Source organism: Eumetopias jubatus, unplaced genomic scaffold (assembly GCF_037043125.1).
Source record: "Eumetopias jubatus isolate StellerSeaLion01/CBP00866 unplaced genomic scaffold, mEumJub1_p1.0 scaffold_1, whole genome shotgun sequence".
In the NCBI taxonomy this organism is placed as follows: Eukaryota; Metazoa; Chordata; class Mammalia; order Carnivora; family Otariidae; genus Eumetopias; species Eumetopias jubatus.
The window spans coordinates 121051283-121070262 of NW_028274807.1; the positions used below are offsets into that span (position 1 = coordinate 121051283).

The following is an 18980-nucleotide window of genomic DNA, read 5'->3' on the forward strand; positions in this document are numbered from 1 at the left end:
TAAAACAAATTCTGTCTGAATTTAGAGTTCATAAAATGTTCTCATTAAAAAGAAGAAAAATCATTTAACTCTGAATTATCATACTAGGTGCTAATTATTTGTAATTCTTTATAATTCTTTATAGTAGATACTGGTTACCAAGTGGTTCCTTTTTGATTCCCTTTTGGTGCATGTAATATAAAATATCGGGGCTTTGGGTTTTTCTGACCGCACAACTGAATTAACTCTGAATTATCATACTAGGTGTTAATTATTTATAATTCTTTATAGTAGATACTGGTTACCAAGTGGTTTCTTCTTGATTCCTTTTTGGTGCATGTAATATAAAATATCAGGGCTTTGGTTTTTTCTGACCACACAATTGAATTACATCTTCATTTTTCTTAGTTTTGTTTCCTCCATATTTTGTATTGCCCCTACCCTAACAGTAAGTAACCTGAGCCTCAGTTTTGCATATAAGGTGCATGTTTTTAAATTATTTAACAATAAGATATACTGAGAGATAAGAATTTGTTTTGATCTTTTCATAAATTTCCTAAATACATTCATACATGCACAGTTCCAAATACTAAAATGTACTTTTATATCATCTTAAAAAAAATTATAGTTCATGGATTGCCTTACCGCTCTTAACATACCTCACTGTTTTGATAATTTGCTTCTTTTTTTTTTTTTTTAGCTTTATCCAGCTAAGGCCCTATTCAGCATCTTTCCTATCTTGATAGGACCGCTCATCAGATCACTTCCTTAAATACTCTTGATTATCCAGCAACAGCCACAGTCCCTCTTTTCAGGAGGCCTGAATATACACAATGTTCTAAATTGTTGCCAAAAATGGCTGAGCCACTTATAAAAGTTTTTATTTTTAAGTCACCTTTATTGAATTGTAATTTATACAAAATTAAATGCACTAGTTTAAATTTCATTGAATTTAGGCAGATATATACAATCTGTAACCACTAGCACAGTCAAGACAGAACATTTCTGTCATCCCCAGAAAATCCCTTTGTTTTCCCTTAACAGTCATTTCCCTGGCTGCAAACACTGATTGGATTTTTGTCACCAAAAATTGTGGATTAGATTTGTCTTAGAGTTTAATATAAATGGAGTCCTACAGTATCCACTCTTGTGTCTGGCTTCTTTTGCTCAGCATAATGTTTCTGAGATTCACCCTTATTGTTGCATGAATCAATAATTGGTCCCGTTTTGCAGAGTAGTGTTCCACTGTATGAATATACCATAGTTGATTTAATCACTCACCTTTTGAGGGATGGTGGGTCTTTCTCAGTTTCTAAAATAGTTTGTAAACCCTAATAATGTGTGTAATAGTGTAAAACCCATAATTCATTACTCAGATACATTTGAAAATATTTCTAACATTTGATGCAAGTATGGCTTGGTATATAATATGCCCTTCCTTTCCCCCCAGATATGCAATAAGAGAGAGCAACAGTGTTGTAAAGATATTTAAGAACTTTAAGGAAAAAAAATCATTCAAACCAGATTTTGGAGCTGAAAGTGAGTGCTATTTATTTATGACACAATTTTAGAAGTTTTGTGGTGGCTCAGAAACATTTAAACTAATATCTTTTTTCTTTTTAGGTATTTATGGAGGCTTCTTACTGGGAGTCAGATCTGTAAATGGCTTAGCTTTCTATGACTGGGACAATACAGAACTCATACGCAGAATTGAAATTCAGCCCAAACACGTGAGTTTTCCCTCCATTGTTACTTTTGGAATGTGTACCTTTGTGAGGAGCTCTGGGTCCCTGAGGCAAAGAAATGTCCTTGTACCCAGCTGTCCTGGTTCCACTGTGTTGGACACAATACCATTTACTTCAAGATTGCTTAGAAAATCAGAATTGTAGGGGGCAGAGCAAGATGACAGAGGAGTAGGAGACCTGGATTTCTTCTGGTCTCAGGAATTCACTTGGATAGGGATCAAACCATTCTGAACACCTACGAACTTAACAGGAGATCGAAGAAAAGAATAGCAACAACTCTCTGAACAGAAAAGTGACCACTTGCTGGAAGGTAGGACATGCGGAGAAGTGAATCCGAGGAGATACATGGGAGGATAGACGGCGGGGGAGGGGGCCTCCGTCAGCCGCTTCTGGCAAGTGATAGAGCCTCAGAGCACAAAATCGGAACTTTTAGAAGTCGGCTCCACTGAGGGACGTCGCTCCAGTAGCTAAGCGGGGGGTGATGCCCTCGCGGGACAGTGTGGTCTCAGGACCCTCAGGGTCACAGGAAGACCAGGGGTACCTGAGTGCAGCAGAGCTCCCAGGTATCGGAGCGGGGAAGCTGGCTGCAGAGACGAAGCCGAGAGCGCGGGCTCTCAGCTCGGGGTTGCCATAAACTGTGATCAGTGACACAGGCCACTGCTCCTCCAGCAGGGACCCAACAAGCGGCAGATCCGGGGAGATTCCCCTTCCTCCCCTGGGAGGAGCGGCGCAGGAGTGCACCGCAGGGATCTGCTGGGTTTGGAGACTCCACACGGGGTCAGGTGCCAGAGATAGAAACACTTGGTCACAGGCTGGGTGAGCACAGAGTGTGGCCGGAGACCGGGAGACGGGAGTGATTGACTGCTTTTCTCTGGGGTCGCACTGAGGAGCGGGGCCCCAAGTTCTCACCCCTCTGGCTCCTCCGGGCGGAGATTGGGAGGCCGCCATTTTCACTCTCATCCTTCAAAGCTGTACCGAAAGCTTGCAGGGAACAAAAGCTCCCAAGAGCAAACCTGAGCAGATTACATAGCCCAGACCCACAAGGGCGGGGCAATTCCGCCTCCGGCAGACATTTGGGAACCACAGCAACAGGCCCCTCCCCCAGAAAATCAGGAAGAACAGCCAGCCAAAACCAAGTTTACAGATCAATGAGAACAGCAGAACTCCAGCGCTAGGGGAATACTGCACATAGAATTCATGGCTTTTTTACCATGATTCTTTATAGTGTTTCAAAGTTAATTTTTTCAACTTTTTTTTTTTGAATTTTTCTTTTTCCCTTGTTCAGCCAACATCTTATCAATCCCTTTTTTAAAAAAACATGTTTATTTTTCATTTTTAGAGTCATATTCTATCCCTTCATAGTAGTTACCCTTATATATATATATATGTTGTTCTCTTTAAAATTTTGAGATACAGTTTCTTCTAACAGATCAAAATATACTCTAAATCGCTAGTGTATGGCTTTATTCTAGTCTCCTGCCTGATCACATTCTCTTCCTTTTTTTTTTTTAATCCTCTTCTTAATTTTTTCAACCAACTTCTTATCAATTCCTTTTATAAAATTTTTTATAATTTTCATCTTTACAGTCATATTCCATCCCTTCATCATATCAACACTTATTTTGTACATATATAATTCTTTCTTTCTTTAAAATTTTGGGAGGCACTCCCTTCTAACAGACTAAAATACACCCAAAATCTAATGTGTGGCACTGATTTATGCACCAGCCTGATCATATTTGATCATCTGTTTTTTTTTGTTTTGTTCTGTTTTTGTTTGTTTTTATGTTTTTCTTTTTTGTTCTGTTTTTGTTTTTATCTTTCTTTTCCTTTTTTTCTTTCTTTCCCTTTTCCCCTGGTTTCGGGTCTTTTCTGATTTGTTTAGAGTATATTTTCTGGGGACATTGTTACCCGGTTAGCATTTTGTTCTCTCATTCATCTATTCTCCTTTGGACAAAATGACAAGACAGAAAAAAATCACCTCATCAAAAAGAACAAGAGGTAGACCGTCTGCCAGGGACCTACTCAATACGGACATTAGTATGATGTCGGACATAGAATTCAAAACGATAACTTTAAAGATACTACCTGGTCTTGAAGAAAGCATGGAAGTTATTAGAGAAATCCTTTCTGGAGAAATAAAAGAACTAAAATCTAACCAAGTCGAAATCAAAAAGGCTATTAATGAGGTGCAATCAAAAATGGGGGCACTAACTGCTAGGATAAAAGAGGCAGAAGAGAGAATCAGTGATATAGAAGACCAAATGATGGAAAATGAAGCTGAGAAAAAGATAACTATTGGATCACGAGGGCAAAATTCGAGAGATAGTGATACCGTAAGACGAAACAACTTTAGAATAATTGGGATCCCAGAAGAAGAAGAAGAAAGAGAGAGGGGCAGGAGGTATATTGGAGCAAATTATAACAGAGAACTTCCCTAATGTGGGGAAGGAAACAGGCATCAAAATCCTGGAGGCACAGAGAACCCCTCTCAAAATCATTAAAAATAGGTCAGCACCCTGACATCTAATAGTAAAACTTACGAGTCTCAGAGACAAAGAGAAAATCCTGAAAGCAGCTTGGGAGAAGAGATATATAACCTACAATGGTAGAAACATCAGGTTGGCAACAGACCTATCCACAGAGACCTGGCAGGCCAGAAAGGACTGGCATCATATATTCAGAGCACTAAATGAGAAAAATATGCAACCAAGAATACTATATCCAGCTAGGCTGTCATTGAAAATAGGAGAGATAAAAAGCTTCCAGGACAAACAAAACTAAAGGAATTTGCAAACAGGAAACCAGCCCTCCAAGAAATATTGAAAGGGGTCCTCTAAGCAAAGAGAGAGCCTAAAAGCAGCATAGACCAGAAAGGAACACAGACAATATACAGTAACAGTCACCTTACAGGCAATACAATGGCACTAAATTCATATCTTTCAATAGTTACCCTGAATGTAAATGGGCTAAATGCTGCAATCAAAAGTCACAGGCTATCAGATTGGATTAAAAAACAAGATCCATCGATATGCTGTCTGCAAGAGACTCATTTTAGACCCAAAGACACCCCTACATTGAAAGTGAGGGCGTGGAAAACCATTTACCATGCTAATGGACACCAAAAGAAAGCTGGGGTGGCAATCCTTATATCAGACAAATTAGATTTTAAACCAAAGACTCTAATAAGAGATGAGGAAGGACACTATATCCTACTTAAAAGGTCTATCCAACATGATGATCTAACAGTTGTAAATATCTATGTCCCTAACATGGGAGCAACCAGTTATATAAGGCAATTAATAACAAAAGCAAAGAAACACATCGACAATACAATAATAGTGGGGGACTTTAACACCCCCCTCACTGAAATGGACAGATCATCTAAGCAAAAGACCAACACGGAAATAAAGACTTTAAATGACACACTGGACCAAATGGACTTCACAGACATATTCAGAACATTCCATCCCAAAGCAACGGAATACACATTCTTCTCTAGTGCCCATGGAACATTCTCCAGAATAGATCACATCCTAGGTCACAAATCAGGTCTCAACCTGATACCAAAAGATTGGGATCATTCTCTGCATATTTTGGGACCACAATTGCTTTGAAACTAGAACTCAGTCACAAGAGGAAAGTCAGAAAGGACTCAAATATATGGAGGCTAAAGAGCATCCTACTAAGGAATGAATGGGTCAACCAGGAAATTAAAGAAGAATTTAAAAAATTCATGGAAACCAATGAAAATGAAAACACAACTGTTGAAAATCTTTGGGATGCAGCAAAGGCAGTCCTAAGAGGAAATTATATAGCAATACAAGCCTTTCTCAAGAAAAAAGAAAGGTCTCAAATACACAGCCTAACCCTACACCTAAAGGAGCTAGAGAAAAAACAGCAAATAAAGCCTAAACCCAGCAAGAGAAGAGAAATAATAAAGATCAGAGCAGAAATCAATGAAATAGAAACCAAAAGAACAGTAGAACAGATCAGCAAAACTAGAAGCTGGTTCTTTGAAAGAATTAACAAGATCGATAAACCCCTGGCCAGACTTATCAAAAAGAAAAGACAAATGACCCAAATCAACAAAATCATCAATGAAAGAGGAGGGATCACAACCAACACCAAAGAAATACGAACATCTTATGAGCAACTGTATGCCAGCAAATTAGATAATCTGGAAGAAATGGATGCATTCCTAGAGATGTATAAACTACCAAAACTGAACCAGGAAGAAATAGAAAACCTGAACAGACCTATAACCACTAAGGCAATTGAAGCAGTCATCAAAAATCTCCCAACAAACAAAAGCCCAGGGCCAGATGGCTTCCCAGGGGAATTCTACCAAACATTTAAAGAAGAATTAATACCTATTCTTCTGAAACTGTTCCAAAAAAATAGAAATGGAAGGAAAACTTCCAAACTCGTTTTATGAGGCCACCATTACCTTTATCCCCAAACCAAAGACCCCATCAAAAAGGAGAATTACAGACCAATATGCTTGATGAACACGGATGCAAAAATTCTCACCAAAATACAAGCCAATAGGATCCAAAAGTACATTAAAAGGATTATTCACCACGACCAAGTGGGATTTATCCCTGGGCTGCAAGGTTGGTTCAACATCCACAAATCAATCAACGTGATACAATACATTAACAAAGGAAAGAACAAGAATCATATGATCCTCTCAATAGAGGCAGAAAAAGCATTTGACAAAGTACAGCATCCTTTCTTGATCAAAACTCTTCAGAGTATAGGCATAGAGGGTACATACCTCAATATCATTAAAGCCATCTATGAAGAACCTACAGCGAATGTCATTCTCAATCGGGAATAACTGAGAGCTTTCCCCCTGAGGTCAGGAACACGGCCGGGATGTCCATATCACCACTGCTCTTCAACATAGTATAAGTCCTAGCCACAGCAATCAGACAACAAAAAGAAATCAAAGGCTTCCAAATCGGCAAAGAAGTCAAACTCTCACTCTTTGCAGATATGATACTTTATGTGGAAAACCCAAAAGACTCCACCCCAAAACTGCTAGAACTCATACAGGAATTCAGAAAGTCGCAGGATATAAAATCAATGCACAGAAATCAGTGGCATTCCTGTACACCAACAACAAGACAGAAGAGAGAGAAATTAAGGAGTTGATCCCATTTGCAATTGCACCCAAAACGATAAGATACCTAGGAATAAATTTAACCAAAGAGGCAAAGGATCTATACTCAGAAAACTATAAAATACTCATGAAAGAAATTGAGGAAGACACAAAGAAATGGAAAAACGTTCCATGCTCATGGATTGGAAGAACAAATATTGTGAAGATGTCAATGCTACCTACAGCAATCTACACATTCCATGCAATCCCCATCAAAATACCATCCACTTTTTCAAAGAAATGGAACAAATAATCCTAAAATTTGTATGGAACCAGAAAAGACCCCGAATAACCAGAGGAATGTTGAGAAAGAAAAGCAAAGCTGGCGGCATCACAGTTCTGGACTTCCACCTCTATTACAAAGCTGTCATCATCAAGACAGTATGATACTGGCACAAAAACAGACACATAGATCAATGGAACAGAATAGAGAGCCCAGAAATGGACCCTCAACTCTATGATCAACTCATCTTTGACAAAGCAGGAAAGAATGTCCAATGGAAAAAAGACAGTCTCTTCAACAAATGGTGTTGGGAAATTTGGACAGCCACATGCAGAAGAATGAAACTGGACCATTTCCTTACACCACACACAAAAATAGACTCCAAATGGTTGAAAGACCTAAATGTGAGACAGGAGTCCATCAAAATCCTAAAGGAGAACACAAGCAGCAACCCCTTTGACCTCAGCCTCAGCAACTTCTTCCTAGAAACATCACCAAAGGCAAGGGAAGCAAGGGCAAAAATGAACTATTGGGATTTCATCAAGATAAAAAGCTTTTGCACAGCAAAAGAAACAGTTAACAAAACCAAAAGACAACCTACGGAATGGGAGAAGATATTTGCAAATGACATAGCAGATAAAGGGCTAGTATCCAAAATCTATAAAGAACTTATCAAACTCAACACCCAAACAACAAATAATCCAATCAAGAAATGGGCAGAAGACATGAATAGACATTTTTCCAAAGAAGACATCCAAATGGCCAACAGACACATGAAAAAGTGCTCCACATCACTCGGCATCAGGGAAATCCAAATCAAAACTTCAATGAGATACCACCTCACACCAGTCAGAATGGCTAAAATGAATAAGTCAGGAAACGACAGATGTTGGTGGGGATGCGGAGAAAGGGGAACCCTCCTACACTGTTGGTGGGAATGCAAGCTGGTGCAGCCACTCTGGAAAACAGTATGGAGGTTCCTCAAAAAGTTGAAAATAGAGCTACCATATGATCCAGCAATTGCACTACTGGGTATTTACCCCAAAGATACAAATGTAGGGATCCGAAGGGGTATGTGCACCCCGATGTTATAGCAGCAATGTCCACAATAGCCAAACTGTGGAAAGAGCTAAGATGTCATCGACAAATGAATGGGTAAAGAAGAGGTGGTATATATACGCAATGGAATATTACACAGCCATCAAAAGGAATGAGATCTTGCCATTTGCAACAACGTGGATGGAACTGAGGGTGTTATGCTGCATGAAATAAGTCAATGAGAGAAAGACATGTATCAACTGACCTCACTGATAGGAGGAATTCTTAATCTCAGGAAACAAACTGAGGGTTGCCGGAGTGGGGGTGGGGTAGGAGGGATGGGGTGGCTGGGTGGTAGACACTGGAGAGAGTATGTGCTATGGTGAGCGCTGTGAATTGTATAAGACTGTTGAATCACAGATCTGTACCTCTGAAACAAATAATGCAATATATGTTAAGAAAAAAAGGGGAAGAATGAAGGGGGGGATTCGGAGGTGGAGATGAACCATGAGAGACAATGGACTCTGAAAAACAAACTGAGGGTTCTAGAGGGGAGGGGGCTCGGGGGTGGGTTAGCCTGGTGATGGGTATTAAAGAGGGCATGTTCTGCATGGAGCACTGGGTGTTATAACAAACAATCATGAACACTACATCAAAAACTAATGATGTGTGGTGATTAACAATAAAAACATTTAAAAAAATCAGAATATGAATGAGGCAGTAGACATTGGGTATTTTGAAAAGCATCAAAAGCTATACAAATGCGAAGTGCTGTTCATGTTTTAAATGGCATTTGACAGAATATAAAAAGTATGCTTTGAAGACAGGAAGTCAGGGAGCTCTTAACTTGGAAAGGCCTAGGAGCTCCCATACCATTCAGAAAGCCTTTTCATACTTTACCAGATGATGCTTTTTAAACTTCAGGTAAATGTCTCCAGTGACAGTTTTCTACCTTTGGAACTACCTGCTTCTTTTATAGCTTTCATTGTAACAAAATCCTTTGGAGACAAATCCAGCTCCCTAGGGTCCTGGTTGTGTCTTTTACAGCATGCAGTCTGAGTGGGCACTAGTGCCCCAATGGGGCAAAAATTGGTTACTGAGGGTGAAGAAAATTCATTCTTTATCTGTAAAGCATATTTATTTGTATATATATGTTCTGTATATGTAGACACCATATGTGTATGTATATGTGTTACATATGTATAAGCATATGTACATATGTGTATATATATATAGTATCCATGGTATTAAGGTTTTATAGGAGGTGAGGAAAAAAATGTCTAAAATGGTTCCTGGGTGGGCGTGATAATGAAAAAAAAAAGGCTGAAAAACACTTTTCTAGAGCAATAGGGAATAAGCTGCTGCTTCTAAATTACAGCACGTACTGACAGCTTTCCTTCCTGTCTCCCTTGGGTCTTCCCATTTCTAGACTAAATAGTGAGGCACTGCCCTGTCCACCCTCCAAGTACATACATACATATACGTACATATGTGTGTGTGTGTGTGTGTGTGTATCTGCATATACACACTATGCACTACATAAAATTGTTAAATGCATACTTATTATCCTAATATAAGAAGACAAATGTTAGAAACAAAGTGTATGCAGTTTGTCATAACACTCAGAAATCCGACATTGTTTGTGTTTTGTTTGCCATGTTGTAGATTTTCTGGTCTGACTCTGGAGAGCTGGTCTGTATTGCCACTGAGGAGTCATTTTTTATCCTGAAATATCTGTCAGAAAAAGTCTTGGCTGCACAGGAAACACATGAGGGAGTTACTGAAGATGGCATTGAAGATGCCTTTGAGGTAATTGACCAACACAACTTCAGCTTTGTTTTTAAATGATTTGTATTTGTATAACAGAACTTCACTGATTTTAATAAGTTAGGTTTGGGGATAGTAAATATTTAAGAAATTCCTGTGAAATCTATAAATTAAAGTCTTGACTGAAAGATCAGAGTTTGAAAGTATGTATGTTTAAAAGAAATTTGTACTTTTGATTTTAGAAAGTCTTTAGATTCATTTTGATATCTTTCAATAAGGAAATTAGAAGGTGTTTTGGTCTTAGGACAGTTTACCCAGAGTGATTTAAATGACCTCTCAAATGGTAAAGTTAAATCATCTGTTGTGTAGATGGTCCTGGAAGCTTTTATGAAATAATTCCTTTTCCAGTTTCATGTGTGTGAGTTTAGATCACCACTTTTTAGATCACAGCTTTGATGTAGGAATGAGATTCTGCATTACGGATATACTCAGCCAGGAATCTGTTTTTAAATAGAGAAAGAAGATAGAAATTCCAAGGAAATATTTTCTTTCTTGAAGTAGGATTTTACTTTGCATTCCTTATTCTACCTTATCACCCCCAATCATACTCAGTTTTTGTTATTGACAGGATTTCTAATACTTAATAAGGTAATGATAGACTATTTTCTCTCTGCAGGTTCTTGGTGAGATTCAGGAAATTGTGAAAACAGGGCTGTGGGTAGGCGATTGCTTCATTTACACAAGTTCTGTGAACAGATTAAATTATTATGTTGGAGGAGAAATAGTCACCATTGCCCACTTGGATAGGTAACTGAGTATTGTTTTGCTTTTGTCTCAGGCATCCTAAATTTAGAACTATGCTTTTTAAACAAAACCTCTTGCTGGCTTGTAGCACTGATAGGCTTGATTTTTCAGTGTATAGTTTTAGTAGGTTGGCTATTGATCAAAATTACATCAATCAAAATGGAAAGATTTTGAGCAAGAGGCAGGTTTTGTGTGTATATGTGTGTGTGTGTGTTTACCTACTGATTTGGGCCTACTCCTAAATTAGTTTCTATTTCTGTTATAGGACAATGTATCTCCTGGGTTATATTCCTAAAGACAACAGGCTTTATCTGGGGGATAAAGAACTGAACATCGTTAGCTATTCTCTGCTGGTTTCAGTGCTGGAATACCAGACAGCTGTCATGAGAAGGGACTTCAGCATGGCTGATAAGGTTCTTCCTACCATTCCAAAAGAACAGAGGACCAGAGTTGCACACTTTCTAGAAAAGCAGGTAAGTTTTTTGGTCTGTTTTTTTTATTTGTTTGCTTGTTTTCTTTTTGAGTGTTTTTTTAAACCAATTTAAAAGAATGTTAGTATAGATTGGAAAGCTATTTCTTTATTGCCACTTAATGGCAATGAAATTTCTCCTGTAAACTTAAGTCACTTATTTGACTCTTCCTTGTCCTTTCTTAATGCCCCAGTACCTTCTTTTTTTTTTTTAAGATTTTTATTTATTTATTTATTTATTTATTTATTTATTTATTTGAGAGAATGTGCATACACAGGGAGGGAGAGGGAGGAGAGAGAATCCTAAGCATACTCTGCACTTAGCCAGATCCTCATGCAGGGCTTAATCCCACAGTCCTGACTGAGACCATGATCTGAGCCAAAACCAAGAGCCAGATGGTTAACTGATTGAGCCACCAAGGGGCTGCAACTCTTAGTACCTTCTTTAAATGTTTGAAGCAATTATCAGTCTTCTCTTTCTGTAGACTTCTTTTCCATTCTGTCAGTATTTTCATTTTTTTTTTTTTTTAAGATTGTATTTATTTATTTGACAGAGAGAGACACAGTGAGAGAGGGAACACAAGCAGGGGGGAGTGGGAGAGAGAGAAGCAGGCTTCCTGCGGAGCAGGGAGCCCGATGTGGGGATGTGGGGCTGGATCCCAAGACCCTGGGATCATGACCTGAGCCGAAGGCAGACACTTAACGACTGAGCCACCCAGGCGCCCCAGTATTTTCATTTCTATCCTGCATTTTCCCCCTCTATGCTAGCAGGCATTTCTTTCTTTTTTTTTATTATGGTAAAATATACGTAAAATTTACCACTAGTGATACGCCTTTTTCTGAATGGAGTGTTTTTAAATCAAATTTGTATGTGCACAAAGTGTAAACTTCTGCAGAGCTTAAGAAAAACAACCGCACTTCCTTTCCTCTCTTATACCTACTTCCTAGAGGTAATCACTTTTATTATTTTGGTTGATCTTTTGGTATTTATTTCTACATCTCTAACATATTGCTATTTCTCAGCTTTAGGCATTTCTTGTGGACTTACTGCTCTATAGACGGTGACGGTTTACCTTTATTTCTACCCTGTTTCTACAATATACATGCTATTTTTCTGTCCTTATCCTTTCAATATGGTTATATTATGATTTTGATTAGATCAGTTTTCAGTGTTCACATTTTTATGGCTATGTAAACACTGTTTACAGCTGAGCCATGTAGTGTGTTATAGCTTTCCCTTCCTGCAATTGTTTTCCTTGGAATTAATAATAATTCTTTTTTTTTTTCCTTTGCTTATTTTTCTGTGTACGTATGGTTAATTCTCCCTAGATTCTGGTGGTTCTCCAGATTTCCTTGAAATCTCTTAGTATGTTTAGTCTGCTTCAGGTTGAACTGTTTTTGCTCTCATGGATATCCCCTCACCTTCATGTTGGGGCTTCCCTTTGCCTCTGAGTTGGATCCGTTGTTTCCTACATCCCCTATCTTCTTTCCTACTTTACTCCCTCATTTTGCTGGAGGATGTCGTTCAGTAGTTTACTGAGAGAAGGGTTATTAATAGAAAGTAAAGTTTTTTGTAACCCTGATTATCTGAAACCGCCATTGTTCTACTCTAAAACATCCTTGGCCATTTAATGGATACAGAATTCTAGGTTGGAGGTAATTTTCTCCCAAAATTTTGAAGGCATTGTGCCATTGCCTTCTAGCTTCTAGTTAGTGTTGTAAAGCCATTTATATTCCTGATTCTTGATACCTGGTCTGTTTTTTCTCTCTGGAAGCTTTGTGGAACTTGTCCCTCTTGTTCTAAAATGTTATGATGGTGGGCCTGGGTAGGGGTCAGTTATTCATTTTGTTGGGTATTAGATGGACTGTTTTAATTGGACACTCATGTCCTTCGTGTCTGAGAGAGTTTCTTGAATCATTTTCTGATGGTTTCCTTCCTTCCGTTTTCTATATTCTGTCTTTGTGAAACTGTTAGTCAAATGTTAGGCCTCCTACACTGGTCTCGTTTTGTTATTCTTGTACTTTTAAAATCTTACTCTTGTGTATGGATGAAAGTTTATTTCTCTCAGGATCTGAACGATAATAAGTTTTGTCGTTGTTTGGGAGTTTTCCCCCTTCATGGTATGCTTCCTTCAAGTTGCTGTTAATGGTTCGTTTTGGTATCTTTCTTTCCTGTTAGAGATTTTCCTCATGCATCTGATGATCTTTGGGCCCTCATTTAAGAGTGGAGGTCTAAGAAGAAGCAGATCAAAAGGTCTGAGTTTGTGGGTGGTCTTGTTGGGTATGGACTTCATAACGTGGATGTGGCTGGGCCATCTAATTGGGGATTCTAAGTGTCCATATGTTCATCCCATGAATTTAATGATCACTTAACATTGTACGGGCACTACACTAGCTGGCATATGGCTCATAGGCAGTTGACATTTTAGTGTTACATCTTGGGCTGTTTAATACAGAGTTTATACCCCAAGGGGTAAGACTGGGCTTAAATCACCATCATTCTGGGATTTCATTTTGTCTCAATCTCTATTCTCATAATTTCCTATTTTCCTTTTGAAAGGTGTGTAGGGTATCCCTCAGACTGGAGACCTAGTTTACCCTCTTCAAGCAATAAACTTTCCTGTCTTCTGTGTGTCCCAAGGGGTGCGGGGAGAGGTGTGGGGACCTGGAGTATCTGTTTCTTTCCAACTTGTTACATAGACTTTCAGGCAGTTTTGTTTACTTTAGCACTGCATTCCATGAGACACCGTTGGGGATTCTGATGTGTAAATGAAGTTGTTTCTATGCTGTCCTCACTCCTGATTTAGGATTAGTGTTTTAAGTGTTTAATATTCCTCTACCAGTATTCCAGCTTCCAAAATTTTGTTACGGGGTCCTCTGCCTTTCAGTGTCCTTGGGAATTTATGCCCTAAAAAAAGAGTCCCTTTTGTGTTATTTCAGTGGGGATTTGGGGGAAAACAGAAGTGTATTTAGGCCACCTAACTTCATCTGCTTTGCCCTTGCCTGTATCTTACGCGTTCCATAGAGCTTACATCCTCTCTTGGATTTTTATTATTTACACCAGTGCTAGGAGAGAAAAGGAGTAATGCAGATTATTCAGAATGCGTTGTTTACATTGTACTCATGGATGAATGAAAGGATGGGCAGCTTGTACAATCTGGGAAGTTAAAACATTTTGAACATTAATGATACAGCCTTCCTGAGGATCCAGCTGGAGAGAACTTGGAAAGCTGTCCAGCTACTCCGTCTTGGCCACCCCAAAACTGAGCATTCCTCCTCATTCAAGTGAAGTCTCTTTAAATCTGAGCTTTGTCTAATGCTCCACATCCATAGGACTGACGAACTTGCCCATAGTGCGGACTCCCATCAGTACTCTTTGTCTTAGGGGGAGGCTAATTTGATAATTAACAATAGTTGGTTTAAAAGCCTGTTTTGATGACTCAGTGGAACATGGAAGACAGTTCTAGATTTTCTGCCCTCTGGAATGCTTGCTGGTGACTAAATTGGACATAAGACCAACAGTAAAATCTATGTCAGGACCTGCAAGCCAAATGTTTGCTGAATGACCTCCAGATCAGGGAAAATTGGAAGGCGGCTTTTACATTTGACTTGCCTTTTTTTTTTTTTAAAGATTTTATTCATTTGACAGAGACACAGCAAGACAGGAAACACAAGCAGGGGGAGTGGGAGAGGGAGCCCGATGTGGGATTTGATCCCAGGACCCCGGGACCATGACCTGAGCCAAAGGCAGAAGCTTAACGACTGAGCCACCCAGGAGCCCTTGACTTAATTTTCTTTGAGGGACTAGACTAAATGATCTCTAAGCCCAGCTTAGTGAGTGAACAGCTAGGTCTAGACCACTGTGCCTTTCTTCTTTTGAAATGGCTTTTATTCACTCAACTTTCCAAAATCCTTTTTTTTTTTTTGACGTTGGTTTGCTTTTGCATTTCTGATTTTACTAGTTTTACATGAGTTTGTGTAGCACCAGTTATCTCCTACTGCTTAGAAAACAGTATTGTGGGACTGAATTTTGTCTGCTGGTTTGTTCTTACCAATTAATTTAATGAATGACTCCTTAATTTTTCTGTCTTCACATGTAGACTGCACATACACTGTTATATCTCTTCTCTGTTTAGGGCTTCAAGCAGCAAGCTCTTACAGTATCCACAGATCCAGAGCATCGCTTTGAACTTGCTCTTCAGCTTGGAGAACTGCACATTGCATACCAGTTAGCAGTAGAAGCAGAGGTATGTACTAAGTCAAGATTTTTCATAATGATGCAAAGATTAGAAGGTGTTTCTTTGTATTTAGTGTAAGTTCTCTTATTAAAGTTTTCTGAAATACAAATCAGTAACTCTCTTTGGTGAGATTATTGCCTTTGATCATTTAAAAATGTATTTTGTTAGTCTTTACGTAAATTTAAATGGCTTATATTGGAGATATATTCTTAGTATTCTGATTTAAGAAAAAGTGTTTTCAATAGCTTATATGAGATCTATTTTGTAAGAGAAGATGTAAGATACTAGATACAGTAGTCTCGGAACTCTAAGAGTACAGACAGACAAAGCAGTAATTTGCCAGTATCCCAAACTAGTAAGAAAGTTGTTGGTTTTAAAGAAAGATTTTAATATTTGGACACAATTTTGTGACATTTTAATGAATTGTTATCTATTGAGGGCCCCCAGCTGTGGTTTAAGGCTAGCATTTATTGGTAAATTCATTTCAGATGTGCTAAATAAATTTCAGCTATGTTAAGATCATCCAAATGGGTAGCCTTTTGATTTGAGAAGCTACAAAGGAGAAATAATATTGTTAAATATTTAAGGATATAAAAAGCAATCTGCTCTTTCAAAAAGTGGTATTAAATCAGTCATTAAAGTAACTGCAATCTAATTACCTTAAAACTCCATTTAGATAGTATTACTTTTAGTTTTACTGTGTAGTTACAAAATAAAAATATAATGGGTTGATGATTATACATGCATCATTAAAATTGATTTGTTTGAATTAATTTTGTATATGTGAATAACTTCCATTTTCTCATTACACATTTTGTCATTCCATTCTTATTTTGACTGATAGAACTTAATAGGCACAGCTCAGTATATGTATGAAATATCTCCCATTGTCAGGATAGTAATAGGTTAACAGAAGAGTTGATGTTGACAATTCAAATGTTTATTTCCATAGATGTTTTAACTTGGAAACCCTTTCTTACAGTCAGAACAAAAGTGGAAACAACTTGCCGAACTTGCCATCAGTAAATGTCAGTTTGGCCTTGCCCAGGAGTGCCTGCACCATGCACAGGATTATGGGGGTCTGTTGCTCTTGGCCACTGCCTCCGGAAATGCTAGTATGGTGAACAAACTAGCAGAGGGTGCAGAGAGGGACGGCAAGAACAACGTGGCATTCATGAGCTACTTTTTACAGGGCAAGTAAGTATTTATCCTAGGTCTAAGAGAGGCGGGCATAGTAATTTAAAACACTGGTTTCTGCACTGACTTTGAGGGTGGTTTAGAGAGGAAGAATGAACCTGGAAAGAGAATGGACAGAGTTCTGGCCTAGCCCCTGGCTAGTGGGGGCAGTCAGAGGACAGTGCTACCTTGGTGGCATTCGCCTTCAGCAAGGGATGCTCTTCACACATTTGGTCTAAATGAGCAAAATGAGCTGTTTAGGGAGGCTTGGACTGAGAGAAATGTTAAACCCCTTTCTCAAAAGCCCTGCTTCTCCCTAGCTGAGCTATTTTATTTTACCACGGCAGGAAGCTATTGTGCTGCTCCCGTAGTACCCAAATGGCAGGTAGTTTTACCCAAATTGGGTAGTTCTGACCTGTCCATGACAAGAATAAAAGGGGGTTGAGGATGTCAGGTATTTCTAGAACTGAGTCCAATTGTAAAGCATAAAAATATATACTTCTAAAAGTTTAGCAGTTAGTGCAAACCAAATCATCTCAACATAGTTGACCATATTATGAAATAAAACACAAAAGTGTTCAATAACCTTCCCCTAGTGACTTTCTTAAACCTCACACTTTATTATAAAAACTTAGTGCACCCCAGTTTGTTTCTATATGTATTTATAAATTTGTATATACTTGTAGGAAATAGATCTGTAATTTAAAAGCCAAAATATGTCCTGAAAATAGTGTCTTATAACTTATTTGATGGCAAGACCAGAACTCTGAAGTACTATTAATTGCTTTTATGCCACTCATTTTATCACATTTAGTATTCATGTGTTATTGCAGAATATTGTTTATGACTTTTATTTGATGCTGAGGATGTTAGGTAATGTGTAGTATATGTACTGTATTATCCTTCTAAAACCCAAAACCCTGTGTTTTTTTTTTCCCCCAAAAAACCTGTGAATTCTACAACACATTATCTACTTAATCAAACTTAGAAAAAAAGAAAATTGAAATTAAGAAAACAGACACTAGGACATTTTCTGGCTGGGCATCACTGGGTTGCCAGCACAGCCCACACTGGAGACACTGACCTCAATGATCCCACTTGTGAAACTGAGTTTCTGCTCCTGTATCTCCTGAAAGCCTTTAAAATGTGCTTGTCTAAGCTGCCTTAGCTGGTCTTGAAAAGCCCCCTTAGCTGCTTCTTAGGAGTTGTTTAAAACAAGTTATCAGGAGATTGAAAATGATCACAAACCTGTCCTATCCTTCATGCTCATGGAGTCCATTGATTATGTAAACACACTGGTGATGACAAGTAAATGGTTCAGTGAAAGAAATGAGCTGTATGTGTGGAAGTTGGGGACTTTGCAACACTAAATCTACATTTCTTTGTCTATTCTTGGTAATAGTGCCTCTCCTTTTTAATCTTTAGGCTTGATGCTTGCCTGGAACTCTTGATTAGAACTGGCCGACTGCCAGAAGCTGCCTTCCTGGCCCGGACTTACTTACCCAGTCAGGTTTCAAGGTATAGACTTCTAGGTTTTAGGAACAAATGTTTTGGATAAAAACTAGAGCATACTTACTCAGTCTCCCTTTGGTTCCATGATCTCTACAATAGGGTGGTGAAACTCTGGAGAGAAAATCTTTCAAAAGTCAATCAGAAAGCAGCAGAATCCCTTGCCGATCCAACAGAGTATGAAAACCTTTTTCCTGGATTAAAAGAAGCCTTTGTTGTGGAAGAATGGGTGAAGGAAACACATGCTGATCTGTGGCCAGCCAAGCAATACCCACTTGTCACGGTGAGTCTCTAGGCAACCAGACCTCATTTATTGTGACTAGAGGGTAGAAGTGCATGTACATTTACGAATGTACTTGGATTGAGAGCTAATATCTGGTATTTGGGTCAAGTTCATAGATGAATTATGACTTCAGAATATTTCATTATTGCTTTATTCTGATAGCCAAATGAAGAAAGAAATGTTATGGAAGAGGCAAAAGGCTTTCAGCCCTCAAAATCTGCAGCTCAGCAGGTCAGTAGAATACTGCATGAGATAATCTGATTAAGATTTGTTCATTTTAAGTACCATCTCCTACTTCCTAATCCTTAAACAGCTTTCCTTGGGGGAAAATTACCTGAACAAATTCCTTCATCTTTATCTGTGTCTCCACTTGGGCTTTCAGGAACTTGATGGGAAACCTGCTTCTCCTACTCCAGTTATTGTGGCCTCCCACACAGCCAACAAAGAAGAAAAGGTACAGACATCATACCTAGATTTTCCATGGGAACTCCAGGCTCACTTCTTCCTCCCCATGAATGGTTGCAGGATGGGCAGGCCTCTGCATTTCAAGTGATGTAATCACTTTCAGAGCAGGGGCTCTGA

At 38.7% G+C, this 18980-nt stretch overlaps 1 protein-coding gene across 1 annotated transcript in view; it reads left to right on the forward strand.

Annotated features, from left to right (window-relative positions):
* The window catches only part of COPB2 (coat protein complex I subunit beta 2), a 41706-nt gene that overhangs the window by 19258 nt on the left and 3468 nt on the right, over positions 1-18980 (forward strand). Inside the window, exons 11-21 of the mRNA XM_028099100.2 lie at positions 1430-1518; positions 1603-1709; positions 9818-9961; positions 10596-10726; positions 10989-11196; positions 15329-15439; positions 16413-16627; positions 18032-18124; positions 18218-18398; positions 18561-18629; positions 18781-18852. Coding sequence (XP_027954901.1) covers positions 1430-1518; positions 1603-1709; positions 9818-9961; positions 10596-10726; positions 10989-11196; positions 15329-15439; positions 16413-16627; positions 18032-18124; positions 18218-18398; positions 18561-18629; positions 18781-18852 — 1420 coding nt within the window. The remainder of the gene's footprint in view (positions 1-1429; positions 1519-1602; positions 1710-9817; positions 9962-10595; positions 10727-10988; positions 11197-15328; positions 15440-16412; positions 16628-18031; positions 18125-18217; positions 18399-18560; positions 18630-18780; positions 18853-18980) is intronic.